We start from the raw sequence: 14271 nt of genomic DNA on the forward strand, positions 1-14271 counted from the left end.
GTAGCTTGTAATAGATGAGAGGTACATTATATAGAAATTCAATATTTGCGAGGTAAATACATATTTAATTGCTTAATTAACTCTGTAATCTGAACCAATAGAGAATATATGATCTCATATCCTTGTCGATAAAAACTAACTTGATGCATCTTGGAAGTGTTCAGAGGAAGCTTTGGGCATCTGTTGAAATGTTTACAAGAGTTGGGGGGGGGGGGAAGAATGACATTTAATTCTATATTCTTTTGTACCACTGCCTTATTTCTGTTGCTGTTTTCCTCAAGTTGTCTGTGACTATAAATACTGAAGTGTAAACCTCCTGGCAGCTGTGCTCATGTTCCCCTCCTGTGTGTCTAGTGGCTGTATGGGTGCGCCCTGACAGGAACGCTATCCAGCGTTGTCCTTCAGGGCATCGAGTCCCACGGGTCGGTTCAGGATCATTCAGTGGAGTCATCGATTCATTTGAGCAAAATGCAATTTTTACTTTATGCAACGGGGCTCCCTTGCATTACGTCCGACTGTGTGAAAGCATTTGAACGTACGCACGCACACGCTACGTGTTGTCAGGCAGGTTGTGTTACTGACGTGTGTGACCGCACGCTCGTGTGCATTACCCCGCCCCCGCCCTCAACGCGTGACACGAGACCTACTTAGTGCGACAAGCTCGTCGGTTTCTGCTCGGCAAACTGAGCGGATAAAAGGGAAACATGAGATCTAATCGATTCCTTACAATGTAAACATCAAGCCAACCCGACTGACTGACTGACAGACAGATGTACAGACAGACTGGCCATAGAGAGAGAGGGATAGAGAGATAGAGAGAGAGATAGAGAGAGAGAGGGGACCGGCTAGTCCTCTGATATATTGTACATGATGTATTTTTTTTGTCCCCTAACCAAAGGGCCTCTGGCAGAGCGCCCACCTTAATGGCGAGAGTAATGTATATATGAACGCACCTTTACTCTGACTGGTCTCTTACTCACATGAGTCCCTTAATCATAATACCTGAGAATGAAGAGCGCCAGGGCGTCAGAGTCGGAGATGCTTCTAGTTTTTTGCACATGTAGACGGACACGGAGGGAGTCAGTGGCGGGCAGAGCGAGACACCACCAGGCGCTGCCGGGCAGAAAGGCTTCTGGAGCTGTTAGGACGGCTCTGACTGAGATGTCTTGTTTACACCTTTTAACAAAACTTTGAACAAAGATGGCCTTGCTTTTTAACCTAAACAATTCCGCGACCTAAACAGCTAGTAAAGATAATTGCTTTTATATGTATTGGCTGTTTGTGTCGTGGAATGGAATACATCTTATCTCGTTTCCAGGGGAGGCTGGATAAAGGAATGACTCTGCTCATTTGATTCACAGCGACATCCCGTGAGGCACTAAAATACTAATTAAATAGCCCGTGTTAATTCAGTTAACATCGCTACAAACACATGAATGAAACGGTCCTTTTCCTCCTTTGTAGTGGGGACAGGGACGGAAGGCGTGGTGATGACGGACCTCTCACAGCTAGTGTAGACGAGATGACTTGGTGGAATGCGGGCATTGAGGCTTTCGGGTGTAAATCACGTACAAATAGATCTGAATGGAGATGGCTGCATTCCATCCAATCTGACATAGGAACATTTGACTCGTCAAGTGTTTTCAACAACTATTAATGCATTGACCACCCATAACACATGTTTCTGTATGTACCTGAACGAATGGTTGCATAGAGATTTGTCTCATTTGTTTTTGTTTGAGTGAACATATATTTGGTTGGTGAAACGTAAATGAGATTAATCTGGTGTACCAAGTGAGCATATGTTTTTAATTCTCATGACATTATGCTATCATTGTAATACAGAGCTGCAGTGATGATTTCAATATTATGGAATAAATGTTTTGAAATATAGGGGAGGTTTCCTTTGCCAGTTATATTGGGGAACAATATGTCTTATATGTCTGTTAATAAATACAATTCCAGACGATGGCTCCTTTCAGTCAATTCATATGATTGGAATCACTTTCCGAAACTGCACTCACTCTGCCATTCATCCATTTATATTAGAAACATCTTCCTTTTCAACTTGACTCTAGTCTCTAGAATTACTGGGCTAAAAAGGATATGAAAAAACTTCCGGCATACCATGGAAGAGAAACAAATCACTTTTGCAACACCAAATCATTTCTTAAAGCAACAATAATGTAAATCTATTAAATTGTTAAACCCTATAAAAAGAATTGGTCGACATCGTCTTGATTAACTTTAACCTTATGCAATGCATACCTGTTCAGTTAAGTCGCACGCAACCAGTCACAGACATCCTTTGATTTTCGAACGATAGTCAACTGTGCCACGTTCAAACCAGTTCTACCGGCTTCTCAAGTCATTCGGAGACTCAGAAGTCGGCCCCTGACAGCTTTATGGGATGTTTTGGTAGTCCACACATTTAGTTTTACCTGGAATTTAACTTTGTTGGCCCCCCCCCAAGAGGCTCCCACTAGATGTAAAAATGTTGACATTTTTGCTATTCAGTATGACTGAAGATAACGTACCCAGGTTGATTCATAGACATGGATCAGTTCAACAAAAGGCACGCTTTAATTAACGCTCCTTTAAGGAGCAGAGGACATGAAAAGACATCACAAAGAAGAACTGGTTCACAAGGAGATGACTGACAGGCGTAACAAAGTTCCTGAGAAGTCCCACAGACAAGCAGTTTTTTTTAAAGAGTGGATTTCATCGTACAAAAGTTATTTTATGTTTTAATCCAATGTATGAAATGAATTAATTAAATAGAAACTGATTCGAGTTTTGCTCAAAATAAATCTAGCAATACAGACTTGATTTTCAAAGCAAATGCGTTCCACAAACAAAATAGAAAAGGCCAAACATCTCATAATTACATTTGACGGTTAAACGATAAAAACACATTAGTGGAGGTGACGAGAGGAGGGAGGACAACCTTTTGGAATGTTGTTTGGAACAGTTTGGAATGAATAGAAAGTGATGACAGATAAAAATGTTGCAAATTGAGTTATGACACAACACTGCGTTACTGGGCCACACTCTAATCATTGAGGTAGAATAACAAATGGCTGTCGCTACGCTGTGGGGTCAGAGCGGGACTGACCTGGTGTCCTCAGCGGCTATGTGACATTTCATTAGCCTCATAGAATAATTGAGTCCTGTTCTAAGGTTCAGCTTGTATCTAATTGCCAATGAGGAAATTAGATATCACAATTTGGCCAAAATATGACTCAGGCAATTATGCTGTGAGGCTAACGATTGTGGGAAACAAACCTTTAAATCCCCTAATAAACAATTATTTAAATGTTTTGCTCAACTAAAGATAAAATGGATAAAACTATTTCTTTCAATAACAGCAACTTCATGAAACATCCTTAAATGTGTTATGAATTATAGTACAAGGAGTATTGCTAATGCTAACCAGGGCGGACGGCAGTGACCAACTGGACTGCAAACAACTGATGGCAGGGAAATAAAATTTAAAAAGGCACTTTTACAATACATCGTCCTTGACGAATAAACCGTCTGTTTGTAGTCAACGTTGGATTCTGGCAGCGCCTTATCGTTTTGGAGACGTCTACTAGAGGTACTCATGTACCCTACTTGGCATCGACCAGCACCAAAAAGCAAGGACTTTCAGTTGAACAAAAGAAAACCACTTCTCTTAAATCTCTTTTAATCTCTTAAACAAATGAAGCAGTGGGAGACAGTCTTGGCGCTGTACACGTCGCGGCTCCGCCCGCTATAACCTCTTCATGGCCTGTGGGTAGTACTTGAGGAAGATCCTCCGCGCAATCTCATAAGTGTCTCCGCTCGGCGCGGAGGGGTACTTCCTGCCGTTGTACACAAAGCCCTGCTCCACCTGGAACACGTCCTGGTTGAAGGCCTGCTGCTTGAAGGGCCGCCCGGTGTGCAGACACTCCACCAGCGTGTTGACGAACAGGCCCCAGCGCTGGGCGTAGTAGTCCTCCACCAGCCCGCCCCACTCCTTGCTGGCGTAGTCCAGGATCTCGCCGCTCGGCCCCCACAGCGTGACCTGGTTGCGGGCGTTCATGTCGTACAGCCGGGCCTCCTCCTCCCCGAGGGCCAGGGCCCCGGCCTGCTCCAGCCACCGCCCCAGCAGGAAGCCCCCGTCGCTGGACAGCAGGCGGTCCAGCTCGGGCAGGAGGTCGTGGACCAGCACGCCGCCCGCCGTCAGCAGCTCCCCGAGCTTCTGGCTGCGGAAGGACTCGGCGATCTCCAGGTAGAAGGCCGAGGTCAGCACCTGCAGCGCCTCCCGCGTTACGTCCACCAGGTCGTGCCGAAAGGTCCCCCTGGACGTGAGCGGCGGCGCCGCCTCCACCAGCAGCTTCCAGGCGTTGAACAGGTCGGCCCGGTCGTACCAGACGTCGGTGTTCATTTTGAGGGAAGGCCGGCGCACCAGCGGGCTGTGGTTGTGGTTCTTGTAGTGCGGCACGGTGCAGTTGTAGACGCTGGAGAACAGCAGCCGCCAGGCGGCGCCCAGGCCCTCCTGCGTGCTGCCGTAGCGCCGCGCGGCGTACAGGGACACCCACTTGGACAGGTTCACCGGCTCCCTGCGCCAGGCCAGCTCACCCATCAGCTCGTAGACGACCGGGTTCTGCTCGATGCCCTCGGGCGTCATGCCCAGGCCCACCAGCGACGAGTTGGGGAAGGTCAGAGCCCGGAAGGGCCCCGCGTTGACGCTCTCCACCTGCCCGAAGAGCCCGCTGTTCCCGCCAAAGTTGTGCAGCATGCACCAGATGAAGGGCTGCCCGTAGAAGGACTCCGTGTAGGAGAAGACAGGCTCCGTCTCGGCGAACAGGTCCAACACGATCATGCGTCCGATGGGCACGCCGTGCAGCAGGGCCTTGATCTGGGGGGGCTTCCAGAAGGAGGCGCTGCTGAAGAACAGCCAGCCCTGCATCAACCAGATGGCCTGGGGGTCCACTGTGGAGAGAGGATACAGGACCTGAGCGAAGGGGTGGGGGGGGGGGGGGGGGGACATGGAATACAGAAGGACTGGAGGGGCGGGGGGGACAAAGTCTGTGCAAAGCAGTGGTGCTTTGGGTCAAGCCTCGATTTGTTGGCACAACCCCGTTAACCCATAACTTTGACGTTTAAAACATGTGCATCGGACCAAAGTTAAGCTTGCGGTCATCTACGGCTCTGATTTACACCAGAGCCGTTTTAGTCAGACGTCAGACTTCAGCCTTCAGAGGTAGAATCCATCCAGACCGGTGCACCGGCGGCGTTCTGCGCCCGTCTCACGGCCGACCAAAGCTTAACTTTACGCTTCACTTCTACTCTCAAGCGTTTCTGAAGCGTCTCGGTGATGACGTGTGGGCCTGTTATCTGATGAATCCTGAAAATATACCGAGATAAACGGCGGCGCTGTGAAGGGACACGCCCACGTTACGCCCACGTCTCTCTCTCTCTCGCCTGCGGTGTGTCAGTCCCCAGTAAGGGTGCAGTTCATCAGCCGTTGTGCGAGGTCGTTTGAATAGCTCCATCCTATAACGGGAAACTTGATGGTAGTTTAAAGATCAGATTTCATTGTTGCTTTTAGAAATTATCTGGTGTTGCAAAAACGATTTATTTTTTAGTTTCTTCCTTGGTATACTGGCAGTTTTTTCTTATCCTTTTAGCCAAGTTCTATTTGAGTCTAGAGTCAAACGTATTGAATAGGGAGAAGATCTGTTTCTTATATAAATAGGGTTAGGCCGCGGTCACACGGCACGCGTCCGTTGACGGATCTCAATGACTCTGCATGGGGCTGCTCTTCAAATGCATTGTGGGTCCCGTCCGTTCTGTCGGCTCCGTTGCCGTTGCGTCGAAAAGCTGAGAAATGTTCAACTTTTCAGGCAGCGATGGATCCCTCGGCCAATCACATCGCGTTATGCAAATGTATGCAAAAACACTGTCCAATGAAATCGCCTTTTGTAATACAACCTAAAACATCCGTGGACAGACGGCGGTAGTGTGAACGAGGCGTCAGGCTGAGGGGAGCGTGGTTTATGAAATTTCATCGGGCCCTGAGGACACGGCTGAACAAAAGGAAACAAGCACACCGTTGTCTCCCACCAAACCCATCGCGTCCACTCCCCCACGCAACGCACTCCCCCACGCAACGCACTCCCCCCCGCAACGCACTCCCCCACGCAACGCACTCCCCCCCGCAACGCACTCCCCCCCGCAACGCACCCCTCCTCACCCGCCGTCATGGAGGCGAAGACGGAGCGGCTGACCGCCGCCAGGTAGCCCGGGTCCGACGAGGGCGGCGTCATCTCGTTGAAGGCGTCCGTGTTGTAGACGTGGTCCGTCCCGAACTGCTTCACCACCTGGGACAGGTACAGCGAGCCGATCCGCAGGAACAGCGGGTCCCGCGGGTCCAGGACGTAGGCGCACGACAAGCTGCAGTTGAAGTGAGCCCAGGGGCCCAGGCGGGTCACGTTGGCGCCGGGATGCAGCCTGGAGGAGGGAACGACGACAGGCTGTTGGTCCCGCTCGGGGGCTTGAGGAGGGGGGGGTTGGTTTTGTTTTAATGTGAAACATGGAATGGAGCCGCTGACTGCAGGAGCGGTCAGTGTGATTAGGCCTGGGCGATAAAACAATCAATTATCCTATCGTGATAGACAGTATCAATACAAAACATGTTCAATATATATCGATAAGAGACCGGACCACCGAATCTAGCAGCTGGGTTTGTTACACAAACACGGTTCCGTACTTATTGACAATATCTGAGTGTTTTTCATTGTTGTGTCGACATTGGAGTATTGATCAATGAAGAACAGTGGAAGGTCGTATGAAGTGTTAAACAGAAGTGTTTAAATCCAGCGTGGTAATTCCTGGTCTTTTTAGGTCATTACAATTATCAATAGTTATCGATATCGATCAATATGATCAAGTTATATCGTGATATGTCTTTCAGCCATATGGCCCAGGCCTACTCTTGAATGTCTGTAGCCCCGACATACCTGCCCCCCTCTTTCAGGATGAACATCAGTGAAGCATCAGGCATCTCCTTGGTCATCCTTGCAACACATGCAACTTTTTAATGAGCACACTTTAAACTCACCTGAGAATTCCTTTTGGAATATTCCCCGAGAATGCCGGAAGGACCGGTATCATTCCGAAAGACCGCATTCGCGCCAGTATTTTAAACTGAAAGAAAGAGAAGGAATCATTTTAAATATGAAATGCTTCAAAGGAAATCTATAGCAAAATAGTATGTAAAATGTAATCAATGAAACAGAAAAGTCCTAAACTTGGAATTCTACTAAGAGCAAAGACAATCACTACAACAGTAGTGATTGAAAATGTTTGGCTGAAATGTTCTCTTATCTCTCTTAGTATTTGACAGCCGCACGCTGAACAGAAAGGGTCATACCTGGAGGTCGAGTTTATTCACATGCCAGGACTGCGGTAACGGACCCCCGAACTCAAACATGTTCCCCATGCGGTTCCAGGCTAGGAACGCCGGGCCAGAGAAGAACTCTTCGATCTCCGTCTGGTTCAGACCGAGAGCCCGGTACACCTGAAGAACACAACAGGTCAACCAAGGCTTAGAAATACTTTAACGGTTTGAATAACACGTCCACGAAACTCAAATCTATGAAACTGAAACTGTTATTCAATCAATAACAAATGAATAACAGTTTCCTTTGGTGTCACGGTCGCTGCAGCTCGTTGTATGAACCATTCATTATCATGAGGGCAAGGCTTCGCATCTCACCTCCCGTCTCTTCCAGGAGACAACAAAAAACTAAAAAATGTTAAAATGAGTCTGATCCAGTTAAAGATTCGACCGTGCATGGCATTGTAAATAGTCCTCATTTATACAGCGCTTTTATCCAAAGCACTTCACAGTGTTGACTGACATTCACCCATTCATCACACATCCACACACCGACGGAGTCGACCACGCAGGGCGACAGCCAGCGGGTCAGGAGCAATCAGGGTGAGGGCGTCTGGCTCAGGGACACCACGACACTCTAGCTAGGAGGAGCCGGGGATCGAACCAGCGACCTTGTGGTTACCAGCCGACCCGCTCTACCTCCTGAGCTACTGTCGTCCCGTTATAACCCTCCATGTACCCTAACTACCGGGAACTATCTGCACAGTGAAGGTACGTTTTATTATAGAGAGAGAGATGGCGAGGACGGTATGGGAGACAGAGGGGGGGGACGGGACATGCAGCTAATGACCACGGGCAGGACTCAAACCCGGGTCACTGCGTACAGGGCTGAGCCCATAGGGTACGCTCTGTAACCCGGGTCACTGTGTACAGGACTGAGCCCATAGGGTACGCTCTGTAACCCGGGTCGCTGCGTACAGGACTGAGCCCATAGGGTACGCTCTGTAACCCGGGTCACTGAGCCCATAGGGTACGCTCTGTAACCCGGTGAGCCGCCTGTGCAGGGGCGCTCCTGCACAGTGAAGGTTAAACGCCCCGGTACGAGGGCCCTACCTCCTGCCAGAGGGCCTCCTGCCCTGTGAAGGTTAAACACCCCGGTACGGGGGCCCTACCTCCTGCCAGAGGGCCTCCTGCCCTGTGAAGGCCAGCGGGAGGTTGATCCCGTTCAGAGCCATCCAGTCGATCTCCCGCTCCCAGCGCGGCCAGCCCCACCACACCGAGGAGTAGCTGACGGTGCAGACGTTCTGGTAGTACCGGAACCTGCAGGAGGAGGAGGAGGAGGAGGAGGAGGAGGAGGAGGAGGAGGAGGAGGAGGGCAGAGGAGGAGGAGGAGGAGGAGGGCAGAGGAGGAGGGCGGAGGAGGAGGAGGGCGGAGGAGGAGGAGAGCGTTCAAAGTAGGCCTGGGCGATATGGCTGAAAGACATATCACGATATAACTTTGATTATATTGATCGATATCGATAACTATTGATCATTTGAATGACCTAAAAAGACCAGGAATTACCATGCTGGATTTAAACACTTCTGTTTAACTCTTAATACGACCTTCCACTGTTCTTCATTGATCAATACTCCAATGTCGATGCAACAAGGAAAAACACTCTAATATTGTAAATAAGAATGGAACCGTGTTTGTGTAACAAACCCAGCTGCTAGATTCGGTGGTCCAGTCTCTTATCGATATATAGGCCTATTATTGAACATGTTTTGTATTGATATTGATCAAAAGTCTATCACAATACGATCATTTATTGTTTTATTGCCCAGGCCTAGTTCAAAGTTCAAGTAAAAACACAACACTGAACTTGGGGGGAAAGGTCAGCACTACTAATATAGGCACCTTCAGATAGACACTGATGCATAAAGGCCAATGCGCAAAAATAAAAATAACCTTGTTCTCCCGTGTTGGTTCGTGTGTCAGACTAGATGACACGTGGTGTCAATGACAGTTTCTAGAGAATGGAATGGAGAAACAAGAGGCGGAATCTGGAGCTTCCTCAGCACAGAACAGACGGCCTGACCCAAGCCGTGTTTTATAGGGATCACAGTCCATGTTTAATAAGACAACTATATAACACCTTTCATACACGAGGCAGACTCAAAGTGCTTCACATATAAACATGGTCATACAATAAAATAAAATAATAGATAAGTAAAAGAAAAAAAAACAGTAAGATAGTCTCTCTGGTTATACCCACGTCGGGACTGCAACCAGACATTTTGACAGCGATGGATGGGCGTCACGGTTCGCTCACCACCCATTGTCTGGAGTGTGGAGGCTGCGGTGGAGAGACGCACAGTGCATGTCTACAGACATGTGGAGTGTCGTTAGCAGGACTGGGCCACTGAGGACATAGCTGGAGTGAGGCGATGCGCGGCTAACGATACGGTCGGTAATAGCGGAGGGGGTCTTTTAAGTTGGGCCGGCGGCCACAAACACCCCCGCTACGCTCAGTAAACAATGCGTGACAAGGCTTTGTTTGTGGGGTTGTACCCTCTTCTGCTGCCGTGCAGAACAACAACAACAACACAGGGGCTTCTTCCATGGGAACAAAACACGTCACACTGAAGACACTTTCTCTAGCCCCATTGAAACCGTTTGATCCACAGTGTCCGTCCATAAAGTAGGCCTACAGCTAGGATTTATATATACTCTCTCAAATCCCCCCAAAGGGTTTTATACAACTACTTTCACTATGAATATAGTCAAATAAGGTGGGATGTACCCAATTCACTTACAAATGACCTAGTTTAGGGATGACTTTATCACCACTGTATAATGGATTGGATATGGTGGATCTGGGCTGATCAGGTTATCAACGAAACTCTTACCTCAGGAAATCAGGGATGCAAGGTCACCAGCGATATCTGGGCGCCCGTTCATTGGCCCCCCGTCTCTTCAATTAAGCTTTTAATTAGCATTTTATAAGACGAATTAATAGTTTTTAATTAGCATGTTATCTATGATGATTTCGCTGCTGATTGTATTGCATGAATCAATTATGTTTGTTTTCATTCCACTGTTAGTTTTATTGTTTTGCACTTTATTGCACAGCACTTTGCTGATGTTTTAGTGTCTATTCCGTTTTTATTTTGCGCGGTAGGCCTACTGTACAGCAGCTGCATTCGTTTACATGACCGCGGTGCTATATAAATAAAGCTTATGACTGTATTATTATCATTATTATACCTGTGTATATAAATAAATCTTATGACTGTATTATTATCATTATACCTGTGTATATAAATAAAGCTTATGACTGTATTATTATCATTATTATACCTGTGTATATAAATAAAGCTTATGACTGTATTATTATCATTATTATACCTGTGTATATAAATAAATCTTATGACTGTATTATTATCATTCTACCTGTGCTGGGTGTTGATCCGGAGCACCCCGCTGACCTGGGGCAGAGGACGAGGGAGGTCCAGCTGGTCTCCAGACCAGGACACATGGCAGTTGCAGAAGTACTTCAGGTAGTTATAAAGACCAGAAGCCACGGCGACCCCAGAGCTCCCAGTGGCGACTATCTGGTTGTTTCTGGTCGACCAGAGCTCACACACGTCCAGACTGTCTTTGGACATGCTCCGGTTGACAGAGATGATAAACTCAGTGGATCTGTCCCCCAGCAGTCGCTTCAGAAGCTGGATCACTGCTCTGGCTTGGGTCTTTTCGCTCGCCTGTGGCTGCAGATGATCCAGAGTTGGAAATCTGCAGTGCGCTGTGAGGATGAAACCCATGAAACACAACCCAACGCACAGCGCAACACCGCGGTCACTTCTAGGAGGCATTTTGAACCTCGTCCACCCGAGAGAGAGAACTGCGTCCGCCCGATTAAAAGTTGTGTTCCATTGACCATTTGTACTGCAGGCAATGAGGAAGAGTTGGTTCACGGAGGTGATGCGAGCCAATCACGGGAGGTCGTGCCAGCGCATGAAAGCTCAAGGCCAATCAGAATTGCGGATGTCACGTGATCGTGTGACCATGTGATGAAAGCCTGTTTTTCGAAAAGTTAAATTGTGCATTTTATACCCATCACATGACCTCTTAACCAAGTGGAAATAACAGAATCTGTAGGAGGACGCCTTTTGGATTTCAGTGGGACTTTAATCTAATGTGCATTCCGTCACGTGACACGCCAGGACAGCACGCACAAAGCATGGGTGTATAAGGTACCTCACAGTAAACAACCGTTTAGGATCTCCTGTGTGTGTGTGTGTGTGTGTGTGTGTGTGTGTGTGTGTGTGTGTGTGTGTGTGTGTGTGTGTGTGTGTGTGTGTGTGTCTTTATTTCAATTGAATGACTTATATTCAATCAATCTGCCTTTGAGGGTTTGACAATCCTCGTCTGTGTCCGTAGGTCGGATTCGGTTTGTCTCCGTCTGTCAAATAGAAATGTCTAATCTTTGTTTGACATGTGGCCAAGAGGGGCTGTTCACTACCAAACCAGCAGAGGGCGCCATCACCCAGTTGTTTGGGCTTGCCTAGTAGCCTACAACAGACTATTCAAACACCACACACACACGTAATCGCATTGTATTCAAAACCCAATAATAAAATACCTTAAACGAGCAGACGCATAACAAGCATTCCCTTTTAACCAAGTTCGACGCAGTTTTTAGTTTTGCGGACACTTTTTTTCTTTACAAAACTACAGAAAGGAGGAGTCTTCAATTGAGCTGTCAGAACAGCAGCGTCTCCCGGGTCTCACGGTGAGCCAGTCTGACAGTCAGTGCGCACATCCCCGCTCCTGCGACCGAGGCTCCCAGACGAGCAGATTCACTCCGGTCCTCCGCTCCACGACCCACCGCTCCTCTGGTCCTCCGCTCCGGGTCGGGGACCCAGCCCAGCCTCCCGGTCCCGCTCCTCTGGTCCTCCGCTCCGGGTCGGGGACCCAGCCCAACCTCACGGTCCCGCTCCTCTGGTCCACGTCGTCGCCACTTAACCACTAACAGGTGAGATGTTTAATGCATTCGTTTATATATATATATATATATATATATATATATATTAAAAAATGTTACAACTTGTATAAACTTTGGCCAGGGTCACGTAACCGCGGTGTGTTGTGTGTTTTCTGACGTGATTAGATCCCGCCTGTCTTTGTTTGGTAGACAGCAGGATGACGATAACAAACTCTTTAAAGATTAGGATTTATCCACCTTGACCGTCGACAACTCGCCTCTGGAGTCCCCGTGGCCCCGGTCTGTTGCCCACGTCTCGGAATGAGGTTATATTATATGCTATGTTGTGTTAAACGTTTGCTTTTGCAATATGACTACAGGCGTTACAGGCGTTGTTCACAATGTTTTCTATTCGGTTTGAGTTAAATCCGTGGTTAATTCTGCGCCCTGTGCGGTTTGGAGGGCTTAGTAGTAGGCTCAGTTACCCATGTAGTCATTAAATATATCTGGCTTAGAAGTGCATCATGCAGACTAACTTGGATATGCCTTGGCAAAAACATGCATTGTTTTTTGTTCAGTCAACGATCTTCCCAAGACGGATTTCATGTCGTGCTATTAACGCTATTACCATAACATCAGCAACAACAACATAATTGTTCTTTATATGTACTCGTGTAATCTCAATTGTGGTTTGATCTTGATCAGCACCTTGTTTCTGCTGTAGGCGATCTGGTCCACTGGAGCGGTTTGTTCCGTCTTGTTATACTCCGTCTCAGTAGCAGATCCAGTTAGTCAAACACTCATTTATTTCTTCACTGATTCCACCCTGTTTTACATATAGTCGCTTTAATGGGGAACTGCTGCTAGTTTTTTCCCGAGGGAAATTGGATTTGGAGACATATTTTCAAGTATTATATTTTTGAATATAATTGAATCGGCTTGAACAGAAAGACTTTGTATTTCCTATTTGAGATGAACCCTAGAGACAAAGTCTGTCCCCCCCCCGTCCCCCCCCCCCGGCCCCCCAGGTCCGGCTGGTGAGGACTGAAATGGACCACTGTGGACTGCTGCTTGACTTGGAATAGATCCATTGCCTGGTCTCCATGCTGAGGCTTGTAAAGCTGCGTCCATGAGAGGCATGGAGAGAGTCGACGAGTGAGGAGCTCACCAGCCAGCAACTCCCATCACACCCCCCCCCTCTCACCTGAGAGGTGAGAGCTGCTGGCTATCTTGGGCACAACATCACTCACGCATACACAGCATACATACATACATACATACTGTACATACAAACATAGATACACGCGTATGCCATGCGCTCGCAAGCCTGCACTATCTCACGCATGCATGCATGCGTGCACAAGGACAGGCCCAAACTTACACACTCACTCACTCACTCACACAAGGGGACATGCACAAGGGGACAATATGGAAACACTCTTTTGATGTTGTGAAGTGTGGTGTGGTAACAGTTGTCCTCGGTTGTGGTGTGTTTCGGTGTAGCGATGGGCAAGGAGCAGGATCTGCTGGTGGCTGTGAAGACCGGGGATCTGCTTCTGACCCACAAGCTTCTCACCAAAGTCAAGTGCAGCCGGACAAGTGAGTGGAACGTCGGGCCCACGCGTTGTTTTGCTTTTTGCATGTTTCAGATCGTCCTGTTTTGTGCGCCAGTTGTATCGTTTGGTCGTGCTCCACATTACGCCGCGGGCCGTCAGCTCCAGCTCCAGTTTCTTTCACATTCTACTCTGAGGAGGAGGTGATGGTATGGGACTGAAAAAACAAACCAATTTTCCAATTTTTGTTTTCCAATCTTGGTGCACGGCTGTGAGACTTTTGAAGTGTGTGTGTGTGTGTGTGTGTGTGTGTGTGTGTGTGTGTGTGAATCAGCTGTTCAATGAGCTGGCCCACACTTGCTGGGTATGCGCTCTAGCT

General features: G+C 48.0%; 1 protein-coding gene and 1 long non-coding RNA gene across 2 annotated transcripts; one reads left to right on the forward strand and one right to left on the reverse strand.

Moving 5' to 3' along the window:
- Nucleotides 1-2569: 2569 nt before the first annotated feature.
- naglu (N-acetylglucosaminidase, alpha) lies at nucleotides 2570-11284 on the reverse strand. Its single transcript, XM_084489034.1, has 6 exons — nucleotides 10806-11284; nucleotides 8542-8689; nucleotides 7403-7549; nucleotides 7091-7176; nucleotides 6224-6480; nucleotides 2570-4959 (listed from the first exon to the last, which is right to left on the reverse strand). The coding sequence occupies exons 1-6, from the start codon at nucleotides 11225-11227 to the stop codon at nucleotides 3755-3757; spliced, it is 2265 nt and encodes a 754-aa protein (XP_084345160.1). The 5' UTR covers nucleotides 11228-11284; the 3' UTR covers nucleotides 2570-3754.
- A 518-nt stretch (nucleotides 11285-11802) lies between these two features.
- On the forward strand, nucleotides 11803-13938 carry LOC311370700. The gene is made up of 4 exons (XR_014640876.1): nucleotides 11803-11960; nucleotides 12093-12390; nucleotides 13368-13550; nucleotides 13843-13938. It is a non-coding gene; the product is annotated as an uncharacterized lncRNA (long non-coding RNA).
- The last annotated feature ends 333 nt before the right edge of the window (nucleotides 13939-14271 follow it).

This window comes from Micromesistius poutassou (assembly GCF_964030765.1).
Source record: "Micromesistius poutassou genome assembly, contig: SCAFFOLD_4659, whole genome shotgun sequence".
NCBI classification, from domain to species: Eukaryota; Metazoa; Chordata; class Actinopteri; order Gadiformes; family Gadidae; genus Micromesistius; species Micromesistius poutassou.

What these genes read in the sequence shown, in the direction of transcription:
- naglu (XM_084489034.1), bottom strand. Translation starts at nt 11,227, where the DNA reads ATGCCTCCTAGAAGTGACCGCGGTGTTGCGCTGTGCGTTGGGTTGTGT. An exon ending in CGGATCAACACCCAGCACAG is followed by an intron (nt 8,690 to 10,805) that starts GTAGAATGATAA and finishes CTCCTCCTGCAG; the next exon opens with GTTCCGGTACTACCAGAACG. An exon ending in CTTCGCCTCCATGACGGCGG is followed by an intron (nt 4,960 to 6,223) that starts GTGAGGAGGGGT and finishes CTCTCTCCACAG; the next exon opens with TGGACCCCCAGGCCATCTGG.